General features: G+C 47.1%; 1 protein-coding gene across 1 annotated transcript; it reads right to left on the bottom strand.

The window, feature by feature from the left end:
- Positions 1-18,770: 18,770 nt before the first annotated feature.
- Positions 18,771-20,132, bottom strand: LOC123065239 (ERI1 exoribonuclease 2-like). Its single transcript, XM_044488584.1, has one exon. It carries the CDS (start codon positions 19,910-19,912, stop codon positions 18,932-18,934), a length of 981 nt encoding a protein of 326 aa, XP_044344519.1. The 5' UTR covers positions 19,913-20,132; the 3' UTR covers positions 18,771-18,931.
- Positions 20,133-20,387: the final 255 nt, after the last annotated feature.

Genomic DNA, 20,387 nt, shown 5'->3' with positions numbered 1-20,387 from the left:
GTAAGATGTGAATGGATTCAAGTCTAGCAACGGGGGCGTAAGTATCACCATAGTCCATACCTTCGACTTGCGTGTAGCCTTGGGCGACGAGACGTGCTTTGTTGCGAACTACCTGTCCATCTTCATCTTGCTTGTTGCAAAACACCCATTTGGTACCGATGATGTTGTGGTTGTTGTCGGGCTTCTCAACCAATGTCCAAACTTGGTTCCTCTCAAAGTTGTGTAGCTCTTCATGCATAGCATTTATCCAATCCAGATCTTCCAATGCTTCGTCAACCTTCATAGGTTCAATGCTAGAGATGAAAGAATAGTTTTCACAAATGTTAGCTAAACGAGTTTTAGAGCGAGTGATTCTCCCGGTTTGAATGTCATTGTAGATTTGCTCGACGGGGTTATCTTTAGCAATTCTTGCTCGAACTTGTGAAAGCTTTTGCTTGGGTCTTCGTTGAACATCTTCTTCATCTTGTTCTTCTTCTTGGCCATCTTCATTGTTGGCGTTGTCGTTCTCTTGTCATGGTGGAGAAGGAGGTTCTTGACGTTCATCTTGATCCACTTCCTCGTTTTCTTCATCTTGGTGTGTCCCACTTGTGGATGCTTCCGTATCAACTCTTGGTTCACCTTGTCGTGAAGTAGAAGCTTCCACTTGGACGGACGAGGTACTCTCCTTCACCTCCGTTGGACGAACCTTGCCAATAGCCAAGTCTTGGATTGCTTCCGAAGGATCTTTGTCTCCTACATCAATTGGCAATTGCTCTACTTGCGAGCTGTTAGATTCATCGAACTTCACATCTACCGTCTCTTTAAACTTTCGGGTGAAATTGTTGTAGACACGGTAAGTGTGAGAGTTTGAGCCATAACATAGTAGGAAACCTTCATGAGACTTAGGAGCAAATTTAGAACGATGATGCTTATCAAGAATGTAGCACTTTGAGCCGAATACTCGAAAGTATCCAACTTGGGGTTTGTTATCGGTGAGGAGCTCGTATGCCGTCTTGCCGAGTAGCTTGTGAAGATACAAGCGATTTGTTGCATGAAAAGCTGTCTCCCCCGCTTCTGCCCAAAAGTGCTTTGGTGTCTTGTACTCATCAAGCATCGTTCTCGCCATTTCGATGAGCGTCCGGTTCTTCCTCTCAACAACTCCGTTTTGTTGAGGTGTGTACGTAGCCGAGAACTCGTGTGAAATCCCTTCTTCGTCAAGAAAGGTGTCCACATTTGCGTTCTTGAACTCCGTTCCGTTGTCACGGCGGACCTTCTTGATCTTCACTTCAAATTGATTTTGGGCCTTCCTAGCGAAGTTTTTGAAGAACTTTTGGACCTGCGATTTATCATCGAGAAAGAACACCCACGTAAATCTTGAAAAATCATCAACTATAACTAGACCAAAAGAATTTCCACCGAGACTCTTGTAAGAGTTGGGACCAAAAAGATCCATGTGAAGTAGCTCGAGTGGCCTCCTTGTGGTCATGATGTTCTTCACGGGATGCCTTCCTCCAACCTGTTTACCTGCCTGACAAGCGCTGCAAAGTCTATCCTTATCAAATATGACATCGTTAACTCCAAGAATATGATTTCCTTTAATAAGCTTGTCAAGGTTTCGCATACCAACATGACCTAATCGTCTATGCCATAACCATCCTTTTGAGGATTTAGCAATGAAGCAAGTTTTAGGTTGAGCCTTTTTAGTGAAATCAACAATGTATAGATCACCTCTACGCACACCGGTAAAGACCATTTTATGGTTGTCTCGATGAAACACTTGGCAATCTACTTCAGTAAATAGGACATTGAAACCGAAATCAGCAAGTCTAGATACTGAAAGTAAGTTGTATCCAAGAGATTCAACGAGCATGACATTTTGTATGGAGCTATCATGTGATATGGCCACCTTACCGAGGCCAACCACCTTACCCTTTCAGTTGTCACTGAAAGTGACATACTTTCAAGGACTATCATTATCAGCAAGCTCACGAAACATGTCTTTATCTCCGGTCATGTGATCGGTACATCCACTATCAAGAACCCATTCCTTTCCTCCTGACATATATCCCCGAAGATTTGCCATAAGACCAAAATGTCTCATTGCATCATCAAGGTCGAAGTCACTATCATCATCCTCATCATAGTATCCATGTTCAACATCGTCATGTGGTGGATCAAATCCTAGAGAGGGTGATTCGTTAGAGTGAGTTTGACAATGATCTTGCTTATGAATTTTTATAGCTTCGGAAATAATATCACTAATAATACCAACATTTCCTTTGGCACGCATAAGATTTGTAAGCTCAAATAGACGATTACTAAACATAGGATCACTAGTATTCATCTTACTCAAAGCAATAGACTTATGAAGAATTTCATCAAGATTATTCAAGGAATAATACGGAAAGCGTTCCTCAAGAAATTTCCATACTGTGTAGGCACACTTAAGAGTAGGCAAACATCCAATCAAGTTTCTAGGCAATCCTCTAATGATAAGTTCGGCAGTTCTAAGATTCCTAATCATGTCAATTGACTCATCATGGGTAGGATGCATAGGGTCAACATAAGGTGCACAAGGGCTAGCAATGTACTTGTTCAAATGATATTGATTGAAAATTACAAGCATCTCATTTTTTCACTCATGAAAATACTCTCCATCAAGAATAGGCACTCTATGTCTAAGACTCCCCAAAGTAGACTCATCCATCTTCCTCCAATGGTGATTAAACCAAGGCAATGTAGACCAATGCTTTGATACCACTTGTAGGACCTTGAGAAGAGGTGTCTAGGGGGGGTGATTAGACACTAAGTACCAAAGTTGCAGTTTTTAAGTTTCCTTAAGTTTAAGTGGAGTTTAGGCACAAGTTTAACATTCACAATACATATCAAGCAAGCATGCAAGAGTATATGGGCAGCGGAAAGTAAAGCATGCAACTTGCAAGAATGTAAAGGGAAGGGTTTGGAGGATTCAAATGCAATTGGAGACACGGATTTTTTGGCGTGGTTCCGATAGGTGGTGCTATCGTACATCCACGTTTATGGAGACTTCAACCCACGAAGGATAACAGTTGCGCGAGTCCACGGAGGGCTCCACCCACGAAGGGTCCACAAAGAAGCAACCTTGTCTATCCCACCATGGCCGTCGCCCACGAAGGACTTGCCTCACTAGCGGTAGATCTTCACGAAGTAGGCGATCTCCTTGCCCTTACAAACTCCTTGGTTCAACTCCACAATCTTGTCGGAGGCTCCCAAGTGACACCTAGCCAATCTAGGAGACACCACTCTCCAAGAAGTAACAAATGGTGCATTGATGATGAACTCCTTGCTCTTGTGCTTCAAATGATAGTCTCCCCAACACTCAATTCTCTCTCATAGGATTTGGATCTGGTGGAAAGAAGATTTGAGTGGAAAGCAACTTGGGGAAGGCTAGAGATCAAGATTCATATGGTAGGAATGGAATATCTTGGCCTCAACACATGAGTAGGTAGTTCTCTCTCGGAAAATGTATGCTGGAAGTGTATGTTCAGTCTGATGGCTCTCTCCATGAATGAAGAAGAGGTGGAGGGGTATATATAGCCTCCACACAAAATCTAACCGTTACACACAATTTACCAAACTCGGTAGGACCAAATCAACAAACTCGGTCGGACCGATTTAGTAAATCTAGTGACCGTTAGGATTTTCAGTGGGACCGAAATGCAACTCGGTAGGACCGATATGGTTAGGGTTAGGGCATAACGTAATCTCGGTAAGACCGATTACACAAACTCGGTTGGACCGATTTTGTTAATTAGCTAACCAGAGAGTTGGTCAGGCAAACTTGGTTGGACCGATTACACAAACTCGGTAGGACCGATTATGGTAATGAGTCAACCAGGAAGTTTGCATTGTAATCTCGGTAGTACTGATTGCTCAAACTCGGTGAGACCGATTTTGTTAATGGACATACACAGAGAGATTACAATCCCATCTCGGTGAGACCGAGATCCCTATCGGTGAGACCGATTTGCCTAGGGTTTGTGGCAGTGGCTATGACATCTGAACTCGGTGGCGCCGGATAGAAAGAATCGGTATGGCCGAGTTTGACTTTAGGTTTAGGTCATATGTGTGGAAGTGGGAAAGTAGTTGAGGGTTTTGGAGCATATCACTAAGCACTATGGAGCAAGAAACTCATTAAGCAACACCTCATCCCTTCTTGATAGTATTGGCTTTTCCTATAGACTCAATGTGATCTTGGATCACTAAAATGTAAAATGAAGAGTCTTGAGCTTGAAGCTTGAGCCAATCCTTTGTCCTTAGCATCTTGAAGGAGTTCCCACATCCTTTAGTCCATGCCACTCCATTGTTGAACTTATGTGAAAAATACTAGATAAAAGTGTTAGTCCAACAAGAGATATGTTGACATTAATTTCCAAAACCACCTAGGGAGCACTTGTGCTTTTAGAGGGCCATGAGGGTGGCGAAGGACGCCCGTGTCGATGCCCTTAGTGCAGTAGGGCCCAAGCGCCTCATCTATGCTTGGCGGTACGTGGACCGGGTGCACGCTTCCAGCCAGGAGGAGTACCTGTTGGTGCCGGATCACCACACCGGTGAGATCGCGCTCGCCCGCCGGCAAGCCACCAATCAGCACCTCGCGAGTTGCGAGGCTGAGGAAGAGGCGTTATGTCGACGCGCTGGGAAACGACAGCACACCAGGGCACTCGTGGCGCGCCACAAGCACTCCTGCGAGCGTCGTGGCTTTTACGAGGACTATAATTTTTGTTTCATAAGGCGATCTCATTAGTTTTGGGACGCAAATGATAAATCCCGAACGTTCAGGAATTCTTAGCGTCCTTAATTAAGTATGTAAAAGGGAAAGTTTGGAAACGTTGTCTATTATTACGCATTTTGCAAGTACGTGCATATAGCACAAACTTTACTATATACTATCGGACTACTCGTCTCTCTCGATATATGCTTGCAGACTGTGCTACTCCCTCCGTCCAGGTCAATAAGTCATCTTTGGTTGTGCACGGTGACCAAGAAGGAGGGAAGACATGTACACCTACACGGAGGGAGTACTACTATTACTTATGGACGTGCAAATGCACGTTTTAATATTACGATGTGGTTTTTGTAAAAGTAGAAAAACAGCACTAGTCAAGCTTGTGAAACGATTCAATGCAAAACAAATGCAAAAATGCTTGTTTGATTGTTTACTTTTAGCTTCCTTCTCTGTGGTTATTTCTCTGTCATACTTTGTACGGAGTATCTCACTGGTTGCAAAGGCATGCAAATTCCCAAACCGCTTCCTACACCCTGTATCAAATTTTTTGCCTAACAAGTTGTGTCGTGCAATTGGAATTCCAACTTGAGTACTACTACTAGTAGGAGTACCAGGGGCCAGTTCTTTTAGGCTTCTAGATTAGTAATCCCATAACTACTACCTCCATCCTGGTTTATTTGTCCCCATTGTAATCTGTGTCAAATTTTGATCATAAATTTAACTAATGAAATGTTAGTGCATGTCACATGCACTACTCCATCCGTCTAGGTGAGTAAGTCATCTTAGGTTGTGCACCGTGAACAAGGAGGAGGAGAAAATGAGAAATGTTAATGTTTATTTGCTAATTAATAGTATTGCATGCAATGAACTAACCACTGCATGTCGTGTTTGATATCTCAAGTCATTAAAAGCATGCACACTCTTTATCTCTTATTGGTTGATATGTCAAGAAACAAGAAACGGGGTAGAAGCTAATGCACCGTGCCTAAGTGTTTTGGGATTATTTGGTTTTCGTAAGATGACTTACACACCTAGATGCACCGCGCCTAAGTGTTTTGAGTAAAATTTTATCAGTTAAATCTTTGGTCAAAATTTTGCACAAATTACAATGGTGAGGAATAAACCAGGACGGAGTAGTAGTTTAGAAGCCCAAATAAATGAGTGAGGCACCTTATTGTTACTCTCCACTGTGACTAGTCTTGTGGGAAAAGCTGGGGAAGCCGCCAAAAGAACTGGCCTTAGGAGTAGTAGCTAGGGATCGAGAATGTGGGAGATGAACCGGAGAAAGTAAATGCAGAGAAATGAAATGCAAAAAAGACGGAGGGATGTGATGGTTGCTTGTCCGTTTATTTTACCAGGCCACTTATTACTAGGAGTGGTTGGGTTTTGTGATATGACGGCTTTACTGCCGCGCCACGAGAGGGGTGAGAGGTGAGACTCCCGTGCAGCACCGCCCTCTACACTTGTACTACATCGGCCGTGGATTATTAGTCCCCCATTGAATTTGACTGAAGATTCAATTGACAAAATGTTAGTGCATGTCAACAAAAACTATATCGTGGATTCGTATTTGAACATAGTTTTGAATGATATAATTTTAGGTGACATGCATCAGTATTTATCATACTATATATAATTTTAGTTCAATTTTTGGTCGTACTAATCTATAGTAGTAAGGTGCCCGTGCGTTGCACCGAAGAGTGAAATGCATTGATCGGGGAGTTGTTTATTTTGACAAAGGATGTGGGGGTCATCTCATGTGTAACGGGTATCGATAGGTTTCTTCGGATATTATCTCATCTCTAGAGCTCACAAACATCCGGGTGAAATAGATAAAAAGGTATCTTTTGCAAACAAAAGCGTTCAACTGTTCAACCTGCATCCAAAACTTGTGAAGAAATAACACTTATTGTGCTTTGCAAGAAATGATCTTTAAGAATTAGTTTTTGAGTATCGATTGTTATACATGTTGGCTACAGATGACATGGCACTTTCTTATAGTCAACAGTTGGCTATACTATTAAGTAATATTAACCATGCCCTTATACACCTAAACGGAGGGATTAGATCAGGATGACTTGCAAGGGGGCAGAGGAGATGTAAGAAATGGTTCATCGTAAGTCTTTCACCAGTACTATAGTAAAAATTCATACATGGAAGATTCTAGACTAAACCATAAACGGATACACTTTTATTCATGCGTGATACTCCAATAGAGCAAGAACCTGCATGGAAGTCTCCACATGCTTAGACAGCGGATTACATTGAGCGAAGACTAATGATCAACATTTAACTTGATAATGCGTATTTTTTTAGAAGAACAGGGAGGATCCTCCCCGGTTCCATTATCAAATGAACCCCAAAGTGTCCTACATCAGCTCACTAAGAGGAGCAGTTTAAAGGAAGGACTGCGGCGAAAGCCACTCAAGTTTAACGACAAGCTTACAGAATCAAAAGCGGCAAAGACACGGGCCATAAGCGCCCACACACACTACATGTTTTCTAAGTGCACTTGATAATGCGTATGTCCAGGTGAACCTCCTTGGAGTCCCCGTGCACTGCGTCGGTGGGTAAAGGATGCCATGGGTTTTCCAAGTCCACATTGGCGGGATAGTCCCAGCTCCCCAGAGTCCAAGTCTGTCCGATGAGGCCGGTGTCGCCGCCCACGCGACCCGGAGGGGTAGTAACATTGACCATGCACCCATACATTTGCCTCGTGTCAGTGTCAGCGTCAGCGGCGACGCCCCTGACGCACATTACAGAGACGGGGCGGCGGCCTGCGCGGGCCTCGTCGGTGCCCACGATCAAGAGGAAGACGCTGTCGTCCTCCTCCGAGACTAGCAGGCGGCGGTGATCCTCCAGCGACTCCGGCATGGTGAACCGGTAGCATGTGTCGTACTTGATGTTCTCCGCCAATTGCCAGTAGTGACCGATGCACGCATCCATGAGGTGATGCACCATGTCCGCCGGCGAGCCACAAAACGGCATCGGGCACTCATAGCAGTGGACGAAGGGCTCCTTGGAGGCATCGACCAGGCCGTCCATGAAATGGGAGTGGCTGTAGGGGACGTTGCGCCATTTGAATATATGAGCAAGTTACTACGAGATTTAATCCGAATAAGCACAAAATAAAACATGACGGCTATAACAGAGATGAAACTAATCATGTGGACTAGCATAGTAGTAGGATATAGAGTAGAAACATGAATTCTACCACGATTTCGAACAGGAAGGACAGAAACACATACGGTGCAACGGGAGCAGCACCGTTGGCGTTGAGGTTGTCGCCCATGTCATTGAGGAAGAGGTTGCCGAGGTCGGGGAAGAAGTCGTCGTCGGTGAAGTCGTGGCTGTCAGCAGTCGCGAGAGTGCGCTCCCCAGATTTCAACAGCGCCGGCCGAATGGAGCGCAGGAGGGAGTGGCTGTAGGGGACATTGTGGCTGCCGAATGGAGTGCAGGAGTAGCACACGAAGCAGTAGATGGTGTCCTTACTAGTACTCCCTAGTCTCTATCTATCTATATCTATATATATCTACACTTATAGAAAACCGAGTTGGTGATGATGGTATGCCTGCCATCTTGTAATATAGACCATCTGATCTATATCTGATGGATAGAAAGCCAACTATGACAATTTTACAAAAGATACCCGCACCTCTCTCCACATTTACAGATAAGGCCTTGCCTCGTTCATCCTTATCTCCCACAACCTCGTGCTCCTCCCTATGTCTCTATCTCTACTACTCTTTTTTATAACAAATCGAATAGTGTTGCGCCGTCCGCTGCACACCCGGCCGAACACGTCTCCTCGCCTCCATCATCACCAACTGAGTCTTTTATAGGAGTAGGAGTAGAGAAAAAACCGAGTTGGTGATGATGGTGTGCCATGCAATGCACGGGCATCTTGCTATTTTTTTGCATATAAATCCAAACACCACGTAGACACGGTCTTTAAGCATGGTTCGTAGTCGTTCCACGATCGGGCATTGAAGTTCGTAACTACTCTACTACTCCTCCGGTGCTAGTAGTAGAGCAGAGTCCTACTCTACTACTCTACTCTAGCAAGCTAGGGCATAGTACTGTAGTATGTACTGTAGGGAGTACCAGTACTGTGATCACTCAAGCAAGTTTTCTGGCATCGATATGACCCTACGCTGCTGGTATGTGTCTTGTAAGTCAAGCGGCGTGTTGTAGTCATCATCACATGTCCACTTCCCACATCACATATTCGCTTCTCCATCTTTGTCCGCACAGAATCTCGTCCAAGCTTCCATCCCCGCTAAGGCGCCTCCCCCCCTCATCCGAAACCCAAGCACTAACAATGGCAGAACCGAGCATCGTCCGCCAAAAGAGTGACTGGAATTCGCTCCCCACAGAGGTAATCAAGCTCATTCTTTCACGTGTGGACAATCTCAGTACCATGCCGCTCGCCGCGTGCTCATCAGGGCTATACCGTTTACTCAAAGCCCTCAGGCCAGAGCTTTTTAAGCCAGCTCCTTGCTTGCTGGTGCCGCCTGATCTTCAGAAATGGCGTGTCACGCAGCATAACGATCGTAGGGTGGCGAGCATCAACCCCCTTCACTGCAATCTGATCCCCGTCAGCCTCAGCTACATTAACGGTATGTACTGGGTCGGCATGAATACGTCTTGGATGGTGCTCGTCGACAGTCGTGGCAGTTGGATGCTCGTGGAGGTCTACACCCGGCGATTGATCCCCCTTCCTTCGATTAACACTGCACTGCTTTGGCACCGCGGCCCAGAATACTCGGAATCTTACAGTAGCCAACATGATACCAAGTTTGATTTGCTCAAGGTTGTAATCTGCCAAGTGCCCACAAGATCTGCGAATTATAAAGATTTCAGGCTAATTGCGTTCTTCAACCACGGTCTCGCCTATCTGACAGGTCACTGCAGTAAGTGGATAAATCTGCACGTCCATAGCAGGATCATACATCCTCCATGGTTCTCTGATGCCATTGAACACAAGGGCTTCATTTACGCTGTCGACTCCTTCTATGGCTGGACGTATTGCTGGCCTACTCCAGTCATCGCTACAAACGGCTGTTACAGCAGTATGTTACTTTCCTATGATATCATGATGGCTTGCTTATATTACTGTCAACATTTACTGAAAAAATATTCATGCTCATAACATGTTGTTCTTAAGATTGACTAAATCAAGAGCCCTTTTTTATTTGACTCCAACTTGATATGATGTTGTAGGCCGCCTGGTGTCCCTACCCTTCCTAATCCCAGAACCTTTCAAAGAAAAGCGGCATGGCAGTTGCAGGTGGTTCCTGGCTCGATCAGACGATGGCGAAAGATTGATGATCGTTCGCACGTACCGGACGTGTTGTTTCGCGGAATACAATCACAGTCACTGCAAGGTCTTTGAGCAGGATCCCAGCTTCTCTGGGCCTTCAGGAATTTTTGACTGGAGGCTGGTAAGTAGCCTTGGTACATGCTCTCTGTTTGTCGGACTGAATTATCCGATTAACCAGGAGATAACCGACGGCAAGGATCATGATGGCAGCGCGGTTTCGTTCATCAGGCAAAACTGTGTGTACACAGCGTACCATGCGTCTCTGCATGCACCATACCCTGATATGTGCCGCCACGCTCTGCAGCCCAAAGTAGGAGAGAGGGTCGCAAGTATCAGACTTCGACCTGCTGGCTGGAGTTTCCCCCGTCAGGCACCCATCTGGTTCAAGCCGTCAGCCAATCTCCACAGCTTAATAAATAGTAACGTCTAACTGAGCCAGTTAGTTAGATGCGTACACTTGGTGTAGTAGGATCTTTATTTAGTTTGATGCATACACTTGTTCTTTTTTGGTAGCCCTTTTGTAATGATGGCTGATGTTTGGTTTGGAAGAGAGAGCTGCGTCTTCACTCTTCTGGCCTGCTTACTGCTTCTGTTGCACCCCCAGCCCTGGTTGCTGCTGCTGCTGTTTTCAATGTACAATCAGTAGTATATTTCGTCTGTTGGTTGAATAAATGTGTTGTTAGAACGACAAACACAATGTTTTGGAAGTCGTTGCACGGTTCGATCCTTTAGTGCCCCGTACCGTACGTAGCTCATACTATTTTTCGTACGGAACACATTTTCCACTTGTTGATAGCATGCAGCCCACTGATGAAGGCCCAATAGAGAAGCCCATAATTAACTGGATGGGAGGCTCTCACATGAATCCGGCCCAGGTACATGCTCATGGTCCCCTAAACATAAATAAGTAAATAAATAAATAAAGCTAAATGCTCATGCACCAGTTCTTTGAGAAAATAGGTAGCCCAGTATTTCTTTTTGAAGAATACCCAAGCTAGGCCTATTTATTTTCTCCGAATTACTGAGCTGCAAATCTTTCAAGACGAGGAGGGATGCATCCCGTCCTGGCCAAAGAGTATGGTCAATGTTTGTTAAAAGTAATATCAAAAGGGGTTGAAAATTCCAAAAAAATTATATCAAATGGGATATTAGTTTTTTTTTGAATTTTGTTCTTCACTGATATCTTATACGTATTTCATTGGATTTAACATGACATAGTACTAATTTATTTTTAAATTTGTTTTAGTATGGCTATTAATTTTGGATTAAGAATATTTCGTTCCCCAGCAAAAATTTGCGAATTTTCAAAATTTCCCACATATTTAGTTATTTTTTTGACCCTGGTACTGACCAGAAAATGGCTGGCAATTCTAAAAATGGAAAACGGGCTGCAATAAATTCCATATGAATTAGAAAATGAGTAAAAATTATAAAAATAATAGCAAATGGGTTGTACACGCCACAAATTTCGAGGCTGACTTGTGTACGCAGGGCTTTGTTAGTGAACACACGATTCTAGCAGAAGTGACTGTTGGATGTCCATCCAACGGCCGATGTGCTTCTTCAATCTCTGATCGTCCTGCTCCAGCCGCATAAACTAGCGCCGGCGGGACTGCCTGCTCCCTCCTCTTGTGGCCCGCTGTGATGCCGCGTAGGCTTCCCCAGCCCACCTTACTCCCTCCGCTGGCCTGGCCATACGCAATCAACTGCCTCCTTATTACGCGAAAAAAATGATTCCTCCCACTGACATCTGGGGCGCACCGGTTGGGAGGCTGACCTGTGGGCCTACTATGTTGACGCGTACGCAGGGCTTGTCAACATAGTCAACAAATGATTCTAGCAGCAGTAACCGTTGGATTTGAATCGAACGGTCCTGCTGCTTCTTCAATCGCTGCTCTTCTTGCACCAGCCGCCCAAACCAGCACCGGGGAGACCGCCTGCTCCTACCTCCAGTGGCCAGCTATGCTGCCGTTGAGGCCTCCTGGCCCCCTACTACTCCCACCGCTAGCCAGGCCCTGCGGCGACGGCACCCTCACACCGCAGCCGAACCAATGAACCCTCGTACTCCTCTCCGCGTGGGCATCCACTGCCGCGTCTTCCCCGGCTCAGCGTCGTCCCCTTCCTAGGCCTCGCTGTCGTCCACTGCCTTGGTGCTCTCGGCTCGGCGTGGTCAATGTGGTCAACGACATTCCATCGGAAGAGTACTGTACATGGAGAGGCTGACAGCTGGGTCCACGGCCACAGCCTCGTTTTTTTATGATTTGCCAAGTAAGTCGCTTTGTCAGGCCTGTTGGGCTACAAACCTTTCAAGATGAGGAGAGCTTTCATTCGGCTGGCCGAGAAAATGACCCATCAATAATGAGAAATGGGTTGTACATTTTTAAAACACATCAAACCGGCAATTAGTTTCAAATACCTTTTTTTTCATTTCGAGATTTTAAATTACATTAATTTTTATGCGTGGAGAATTTGTTGGATTTTATATTGATATACATTTATTTTTAAAATCAGTTTGAATGTGAGTCGAAATTTCGGGATTAAAAACAGTTCGAACCGCACCGAAATATGCAAAATTTGTATATTTTTTTAACCGTGGCCACAATATGGTTGTAATGCTAACAAAAAGAATATGGGCTCCAAAAAAACCTTAAGAATTAGCAAATGGGCTGTAAATTATTAAAAATAATGGCATATGGGTTGTATATTGTTTTCCACAGATTTGAGACTTTCCTAAAAAAAAGGTTGACGCACAAGCAGTGACTGTTGGATGGCCATCCAATGGCCGTCGTGCTTCTTCAATCTCTGCTCTTCCTGCTCCAACCGCTCAAACAAGCGCCGGCGGGACTGCCTGCTCCCTCCTCCCCGCGGCCGGCTCTGACAGCTCGCACCCACTAGCTATATCTTCGTACGCAAGGAAGTGCCTCCTTATTACGCACAAAAAATGAGTACTCCCCCTGTTAGCTGGGACCCAGTATAGTGGCAGGCTGACTTGTGGGCCTACTAAGTTGACGGGGACGGAGGGCTTTGTCAACTTAGTCAATATGCACGATTCTAGCTCCAATGACCGTACAATGTCCATCCAACGGTCGTAGTGCTTCTTCAACCTCTGGTCTTCTTTCTCCAGCCGCCCAAACCAGCGTCGGTCGTGCCTCGTGCTCCTGCCTCCCGTGGACGGTTGCGATGCGGTGGAGGCCTCACCGCCCCCTACTACTCCCACCGCTGGCCAGGCCATCCCTCTACTCACCCACACCCCCTGTTATTCTGCGGTGACGGTAGCCTCACACCGCAGCGAACCAGTGAACCCTCGTACTCCTCTACGCGTGGGCATCCACTGCCGCGTCTTCCCTGGCTCCGCGTCGTCCCCTTCCTAGGCCTCGCCGTCGTCCACCGCCCTGGTGCTCTCGATGCGGCGTGGTCAACGTGGTCAAGGAACGGCTTCCATCGGACGTGGACTATACATGGAGATGCTGACAACTGGATCCACGGTCGCAGCAAGGAAGTGCCTCCTTATTATGCGCAAAATAATTATTCCTCCAGCTGACAGCGGGGACCCATCGGACGGGCCACCATATTTCGCGAAAAAAACATTTCCCCCCTGACTGTTGGGACCCACCAACTACACCTTCGCACGCAAGGAAGTGCATCCGGGCAAAAAAAAAACGATTCGCCCCCCTGACTGCTGGGACCCACCAGCTACATCTTCGCACGCAAGGAAGTGCGTCTGGGCAAAAAAAACGATTCGCCCCCTGACTGCTGGGACCCACCAGCTACATCTTCGCACGCAAGGAAGTGCATCCGGGCAAAAAAAAACAAAATGATTCGCCCCCCTGACTGCTGGGACCCACTAGCTACATCTTCGCAGGCAAGGAAGTGCCTGATAGTCGGGACCCACCTGGTCGAAGCGTACGTAGCATTGTCATCCTGGTCGCGAATGTGTACATACATAATTGTCGATGTAGAGGCGCGCACGTGTCGTAGTAGAGGCGTGCACGTAGCATGTACACGTACGTACAACGGCGAGGGTGCAAGAAAGAAAATATGGCCACGTATGTACATACGGGCAGGGTCTCGAACGCCTACTCACGCATACGTGCATGGCTGGGTCGGAACGGAGAAACAGCGTCGTCCTCGTGTTCATGGGGAGCCAACCGGCTGGGTCGGAACGGAATGCGTGGTTTGTGTTCATCGGGAGGGCATGGACGGAACATGCGATGGAAACGAGGCCTGGAGTACCGCACAACGGAGGAAACGGACCTCCTACGTTCGGAACGGGGTCCTGTTGATCGGGAGGGGTGTGGTGTACCGCAAAACGGAGGAAACGGACCTCCTACGGTCGAAACGGGGGTCCTGTTGGAGGGGTGTGGCGTACTGCAAAACAGAGGAAACGGACCTTCTACGGTCGAAACAGGGGTCCTGTTGATCGGGAGGGGTGTGGCGTACCACAAAACGGACGAAACGGACTTGTGTTGGAGCGCTACAGTCGAAATGGGGGTCCTGTTCATCGGGAGGGGTGTGGCGTACCGCAAGACAGGACTCCACGGGATACTGTTCATCTCCACCATCGACCTCCTCCAGCCTCCACGGGCTACCGTCGACCTCCTCCAGCCTCCACGGGCTCCTGTTCATCCAGCCTCCACCGCGCGCTACTCCACCGGCTACTGTTCAACCACCCTCCACCGTCTACTGCTCATCCAGCCCTCCAGCGTCTACTGTTCATCCAGCCCTCCACACCACGGGGTCCTGTTCAACCACCCCTCCACGGCCACCCCTCCACCGTCTACTGTTCATCCAGCCCTCCACACCACAGGGTCCTATTCATCCAGAGGCAACGCCACCGCTCACTGTTCATCCAACCCCCGCCCCCACAACGCTCACTGTTCATCCAATCGATCGGCTTCAGTTAGCAGCAGTAGCGAAGGAATCGCTCCATCGGGTTCAGTTAACAGCCATCGATCGATCGCTCGGGTTCAGTAACGCGTAGCCTGTAGTGCAATCGCTTGGGTTCAGATAGAGCCCAACGCCTCGCTCGGGTTCAGTTAGAGCCAACGCCTCGCACATGTACGAGAGAAACGCGCATCGCTCGGCCCCCGACCTCCCACCGTAACCGGCAACTCCCCGAAATTTTCCTCCCCCTCGCTTCTACCACGGTTTTTTCCATCATGGACGGCCCAAAGAATGTCATGCAGCTACGTCTCTGGCCCGCCCTGGACGAAAAACCCATTTTCTGTCGTGATTTTTTGTCATAGAAGTAGGAGCCCACCACATCTATGATGATACCGGGTTTTGTCACAATTATCGTCATAGAAGTGTCATATGTATGACAGAAAAAAATCCGTTCGGCCCAAAATGTCACGGATGTGTCTTTTTTTTGTAGTGGCCATGGAGGGATAGACAAGGTTGCTTCTTCGTGGACCCTTCGTGGGTGGAGCCCTCCGTGGACTCGCACAACCTTTACCCTTCATGGGTTGAAGTCTCCACCAACATGGATGTACGATAGCACCACCTATCGGAACCACGCCAAAAATCTCCGTGTCTCCAATTGCGTTTGCATACTCCAATCTCATCCCTTTACATTCTTGCAACTTGCATGCTTTACTTTCCGCTGCTCATATACTCTTGTCATGCTTGCTTGAAATGTATTGTGAATGTTTAAACTTGTGCTAAAACTCCATCTTAACTTGAAGAAATTAAAAACTGCTACTTTTCTTTGTTGAGGGTCTAATCACCCCCCTCTAGACACCTCTTCTCGATCCTTTTAGAGGGATTGGGGTCCAAATCCATGGACAAGACCTTCAGATTCCAAGGATTTGGGGAAGGAATTGAGAGGCGGGAAGAGGGGAAATCGGGGATGGGGGGAACAAATATGTCATGGGGGTAGGTTGGGTGTGTGTGTGTGGGGGGGGGGGGGGCAGGCGCTGCACTTCACAAGTATGACGCCTTACGCATAGACGCTACACCTGGCAAGTGTGGCGCCTGTCGGCTAGGCGCTGCATGACCAGGGGTGGGGTCGAGCCTGGCCCCGGGGTGCCACGCATGCCAGGCGTGCAACGCCTGTCAATAAGACGCTGCTCTGTAGAGTGCACTGCCTTACTATCGGGCGCTGCACAAAAGGGTCAACTGGGTGAATTAGTTTCGCCGACGGTTCAGTTTGTGAAATACTTTGACCCTGAGGTCAAATTTGTCCATTTTGCCCCTCACAAGCCATGTTTATCAACAAATATCTACACCGGCACAATTTGTCTTAGCTTCTGCTACAAACATTCCACATGGAACACCTCAGAGCACATATACTGGTATTATTTATAGTATGAAAACTGAAGAAATCATTTGTTCAACTCCAGTATTCTCTTGTCTATGAGCTGAGCTATCATCTGAAAACGGCGGCCTTCATCTTCTCCCAAGTGCACCACCATCCGTTTATCCATGTAGGCCCTAATCATGCATGACTCGCACATGTGGCATTAAAGGAAATAAATACCCCAGCTAGAAATTTCTCTTGTTTGTTCTGAAAAATGAGTGATTCAACACAAACAACAGCTCCTGAACATGCTGGATGGACAAGAAGTCTCTATCAGCGGCTGGATTTTGGATGCCAATAATTCTATCAGAGCAGCAAACCAGATTCAAAATAGCTCGGGTTTATGTCGCTGAAAATATGATGAAAGTTACAGTACCTATTTTCCTTCGGAATTTATTTTTTTCACAATAGGGAACAATGAACCAAGCAAGCCTGAAAAGGCTCAAACTCAAAGGGGAACTGATAGTGGATAAAGAAACGAACTTCCAAAACTGTTCAACTTCTGGACAACAAAATTACAACAACTTCGGGTTTATACTGTAAATATATACAGCAAATTATTTGAATTAGCTCTTATCTCAGAAATCTATAGTTGGCTGTTTCATTTTTCAATCTTGATTAAAGTTGCCTCTATGATGGTCGTATCTAAAACAATAACACCGCCTTGTTCGATGCTGACGAATGTGGCTTAGATAGAGACCATCCTTCTCCTCGTCATCGGTCACCCCTCAGCGGAGCAGGGGGCTTCATTGGAGGACGAATTTCTGTTTGCAATCTCGATTGGAATAGTAGCTTCTTCAGAAATTTATCAATGTCACCGACAAGTCAATCATTGGCCTGTTGCTCAGTACTGAAGAAATCCACAGAGAAGGTAAAACAAATCTTCTATTAATAGTAGTAATATAGTAACAACGAAATTAATATTGTTGATGCTAATAATTCAGACACCAATTACATCAAGAATATGGACTGTAGGCCCTAATCATGCATAACTCGCACATGTGGCATTAAAGGAAATAAATACTCCAGCTGGAAATTTCTCTTGTTTGTTCTGAAAAATGAGCGATGCAATACAAGCAACAGCTCCTGAACATGCTGGATGGACAAGAAGTCTCTGTTAGCAGCTGGATTTTGGACGCCGATAATTCTATCAGAGCAACAAATCAGATTCAAAATCGCTCAGGTTTATGTCGCTGAAAATACGATGAAAGTTATGCCTGTTTTCCTCCAGAGTTTATTTTTTTAACAATAGGGGACAATGAACCAAGCAAGCCTCAAAGAGCTCAAGCTCAAGAGGAACTCAAAGTGGATAAAAGGAACTAACTTCCAAAACTATTCAATTTCTGGACAACAAAAGTGCCATACTATTACAATAACTTCGGCTTTTAACTATACCCCCAGGACTTCCAGCACCACGTGATAAATATGTACAGAAAATTATTACTCCCTCCGTTCCAGTTGTACTAAATCAACGACGAGTAATATGGAACAGAGGGAGTAGCTCTTTTCTCAGAAATCTACAGTTGGCTGTTTTATTTTTCAATCTTGATATAAGGTTCTAACACCGTCTTGTTCGATGCTGATGAATAGGGCTGGACCAAAAGCTCGTAGCTCGCGAGCTTAATGAGCGCTCGATAGTTCGGCTCGCTAAGCTCATAGCTCGCTTCTTAATGAACAGAGCCAATCATTGATTTTAGCTCGTTAAGCTTAACGAGCTTAACGAGCGAGCTAACGAGTTTCACGAGTAGCTCGTTAAGCTCGTTAGTAACAACACAACACATATTTTCATATTACGTGACAAACTTTTTGTAGCATCTCGGCCTATCTATTTAATCTAATCGACATATGAGGCAACAAACTACTTTATTTCTTTTTGTAGTCACCATATTTCATCTTGAAAACCATACCTACACATTCATCACGTATATCATAACACATTATAATTTATTAACGAGCGCTCGCGAGCGCTCACGAACTTAACGAGCTTCAAACGAGCCGAGCCGAGCAGGGTTTTCTGCTCGTTAATCTTAACGAGCTTAACGAGCCGAGCCTTAACGAGCACGAGCTTAACGAGTATGAGCTTAACGAGCCGAGCTGCTCGTTAGTCCAGCCCTACTGATGAATGTGCCTTGGGAGACAAACCATCCCTCTCCTCGACATCGGTCGCTCCTCGGCGGGGCAGGGGGCTTCATCGGAGAACGAATTTCCGTTTGCATTGTCGATTGGAATTGTAGCCTTCTTCAGAAATTTATCAATGTCACTAACAAGTCAATCGTTGGCCGTTTGCTTAGTACTGAAGAAATCCACAGAGAAGGTAAAACAAATCTTCTATTAACAGTGGTAATAACTAAAACTAAATTTATATTGATGCTACTAATAATTCAGACACCAATTACATCAACAATAGCCCCATTGGTGACGTTCATTCGATTTCAGTGAACAATCACACCTAGAGTAGAGTATAGTAGAATCAGCTGAGCTACACTCTGATTCTGATGGCTAGGACGATCAATACTAGCAGCTGAGCGACACTGGATTCTGAATCCCAGTCTCATGGATCGTTTGTTCAGTTGCTCCACAGGAAGTAAGGTCCCATGGCCGGCGTCCAGTTGGCGCATCCAGACCGCATCGGCCCTGGCTCCATGGCTCCTCTGGTCGCCACCCCGCAGTATGAGAAGCATGTCGCGGAGGAGCCACCGCAGGGGCTGATTATGTGAGGCTGCGGTGGCGGCGGCTGCTGCTTCTGCTGGTTCGGCGCCTGCGCCGGCACCAGCGCAAATGTGTCACTGCAAGGGCCTGTGCGAGGCGGCTGCTGCTGGATCGGTGGCGGCGCCAGCACCGATGAGCCACCACAAGGGCTTGCGCCAGGCTGCTGCTTCTGCTGGATCGGCGGCGGCGGCGGCGGCGCCAGCGAGCCGGTGATGGTGATCTTGGCCCGGCGCCGCATGATCTCAGCAAGCAGCCGCGCCGTGTTGAGCGCATCGTCCAGCCCGCAGTGCAGGCGGCCCTCCCAGTCCAGCCCCGCCGCCCGGACCGCCTCCTGCAGGTTGACCCGCCCTCCGCCGTCGAGCGCCGCCTGGAAGGGGACCCTCAGGTTGATCCAGCGATCGAAGTAGGAGGGCTTCTCGATGCCCTTGAAGCGGCACTCGAACTCGAGCATGGTCCGGCAGTCCCAGTCCCCCCAGGTCACCACGGCCAAGCGAACACCTCTCTTGTTCCCTGCTCCCGCCATTGCCGCCTTCAGCCAAGCGTCGTGTAGCCAGAGCGCCTCGCCGAGTTCCACGCCGCCGTCGACGTCCTCCTGCCGGATGCCGGTGAGCTCCCTGCAAAATTGGGTCAGCACAGGGTGATGCTTAGGACGAACGTACCTGCGAAACGCGGACACGATGCGGCCGGTGGCGCCGTCGACGAGCACCGCGGGGAACTCGATGATTTCCTGCGGGAAGATCCGCGCGTCTTTGACGCAGGTCGCCTCGAAGTCGACCACCACGAAGAAATCGAAATCTTGCTCCAGACCCTGCCCGCGCGCCGCCATGATCGCTGCCATGTTCGCCCAAGTGCGCGCAAGCTCGAGATCGAGAATCGAGATCGGCGAAAGTTGGGATCGGAAACTAGGGCGGCGAAGATCGGGGGAAGTTGGATCGAAAACTAGGGCGGCGAAGATCGGGGGAAGTTGGATCGAAAACTAGGGCGTAGGGCGGCGAAGATCGGAGGAAATAGGATCGAAAACTAGGGCACGATAGGGCGGGCACAGTTTTTTTTTTTTTTTTGAGAATATCGAGCGGGCACAGCTGAATCCGGCAGCTCGACGGATTGGCGCAATTTCTAATCCAATCCTATACTTTTCGGAACAAACAGTTGGCGCGTTTTTTTCACGTGGTTGGTGCTATTTCTTTTTTATTTCTTTTTTTTGACGGGTGGTTGGTGGCTTGGTGCTATTTCTTATCTGTATTCAACAAATCAAAGACTGTGATTTGCTAGGGTTTTCCCAAAGTTTACCCGATCTACACCAATTTCCACCT

This window comes from Triticum aestivum, chromosome 3B, assembly GCF_018294505.1.
Source record: "Triticum aestivum cultivar Chinese Spring chromosome 3B, IWGSC CS RefSeq v2.1, whole genome shotgun sequence".
Lineage (NCBI taxonomy): Eukaryota > Viridiplantae > Streptophyta > Magnoliopsida > Poales > Poaceae > Triticum > Triticum aestivum.
Note: the sequence above shows the minus strand (reverse complement) of the source record. Positions and strands in the feature narration are given on the sequence as shown.

Coding starts and splice junctions, on each gene's coding strand:
- LOC123065239 (XM_044488584.1), bottom strand. CDS start 19,912: ATGGCAGCGATCATGGCGGCGCGCGGGCAGGGTCTGGAGCAAGATTTC.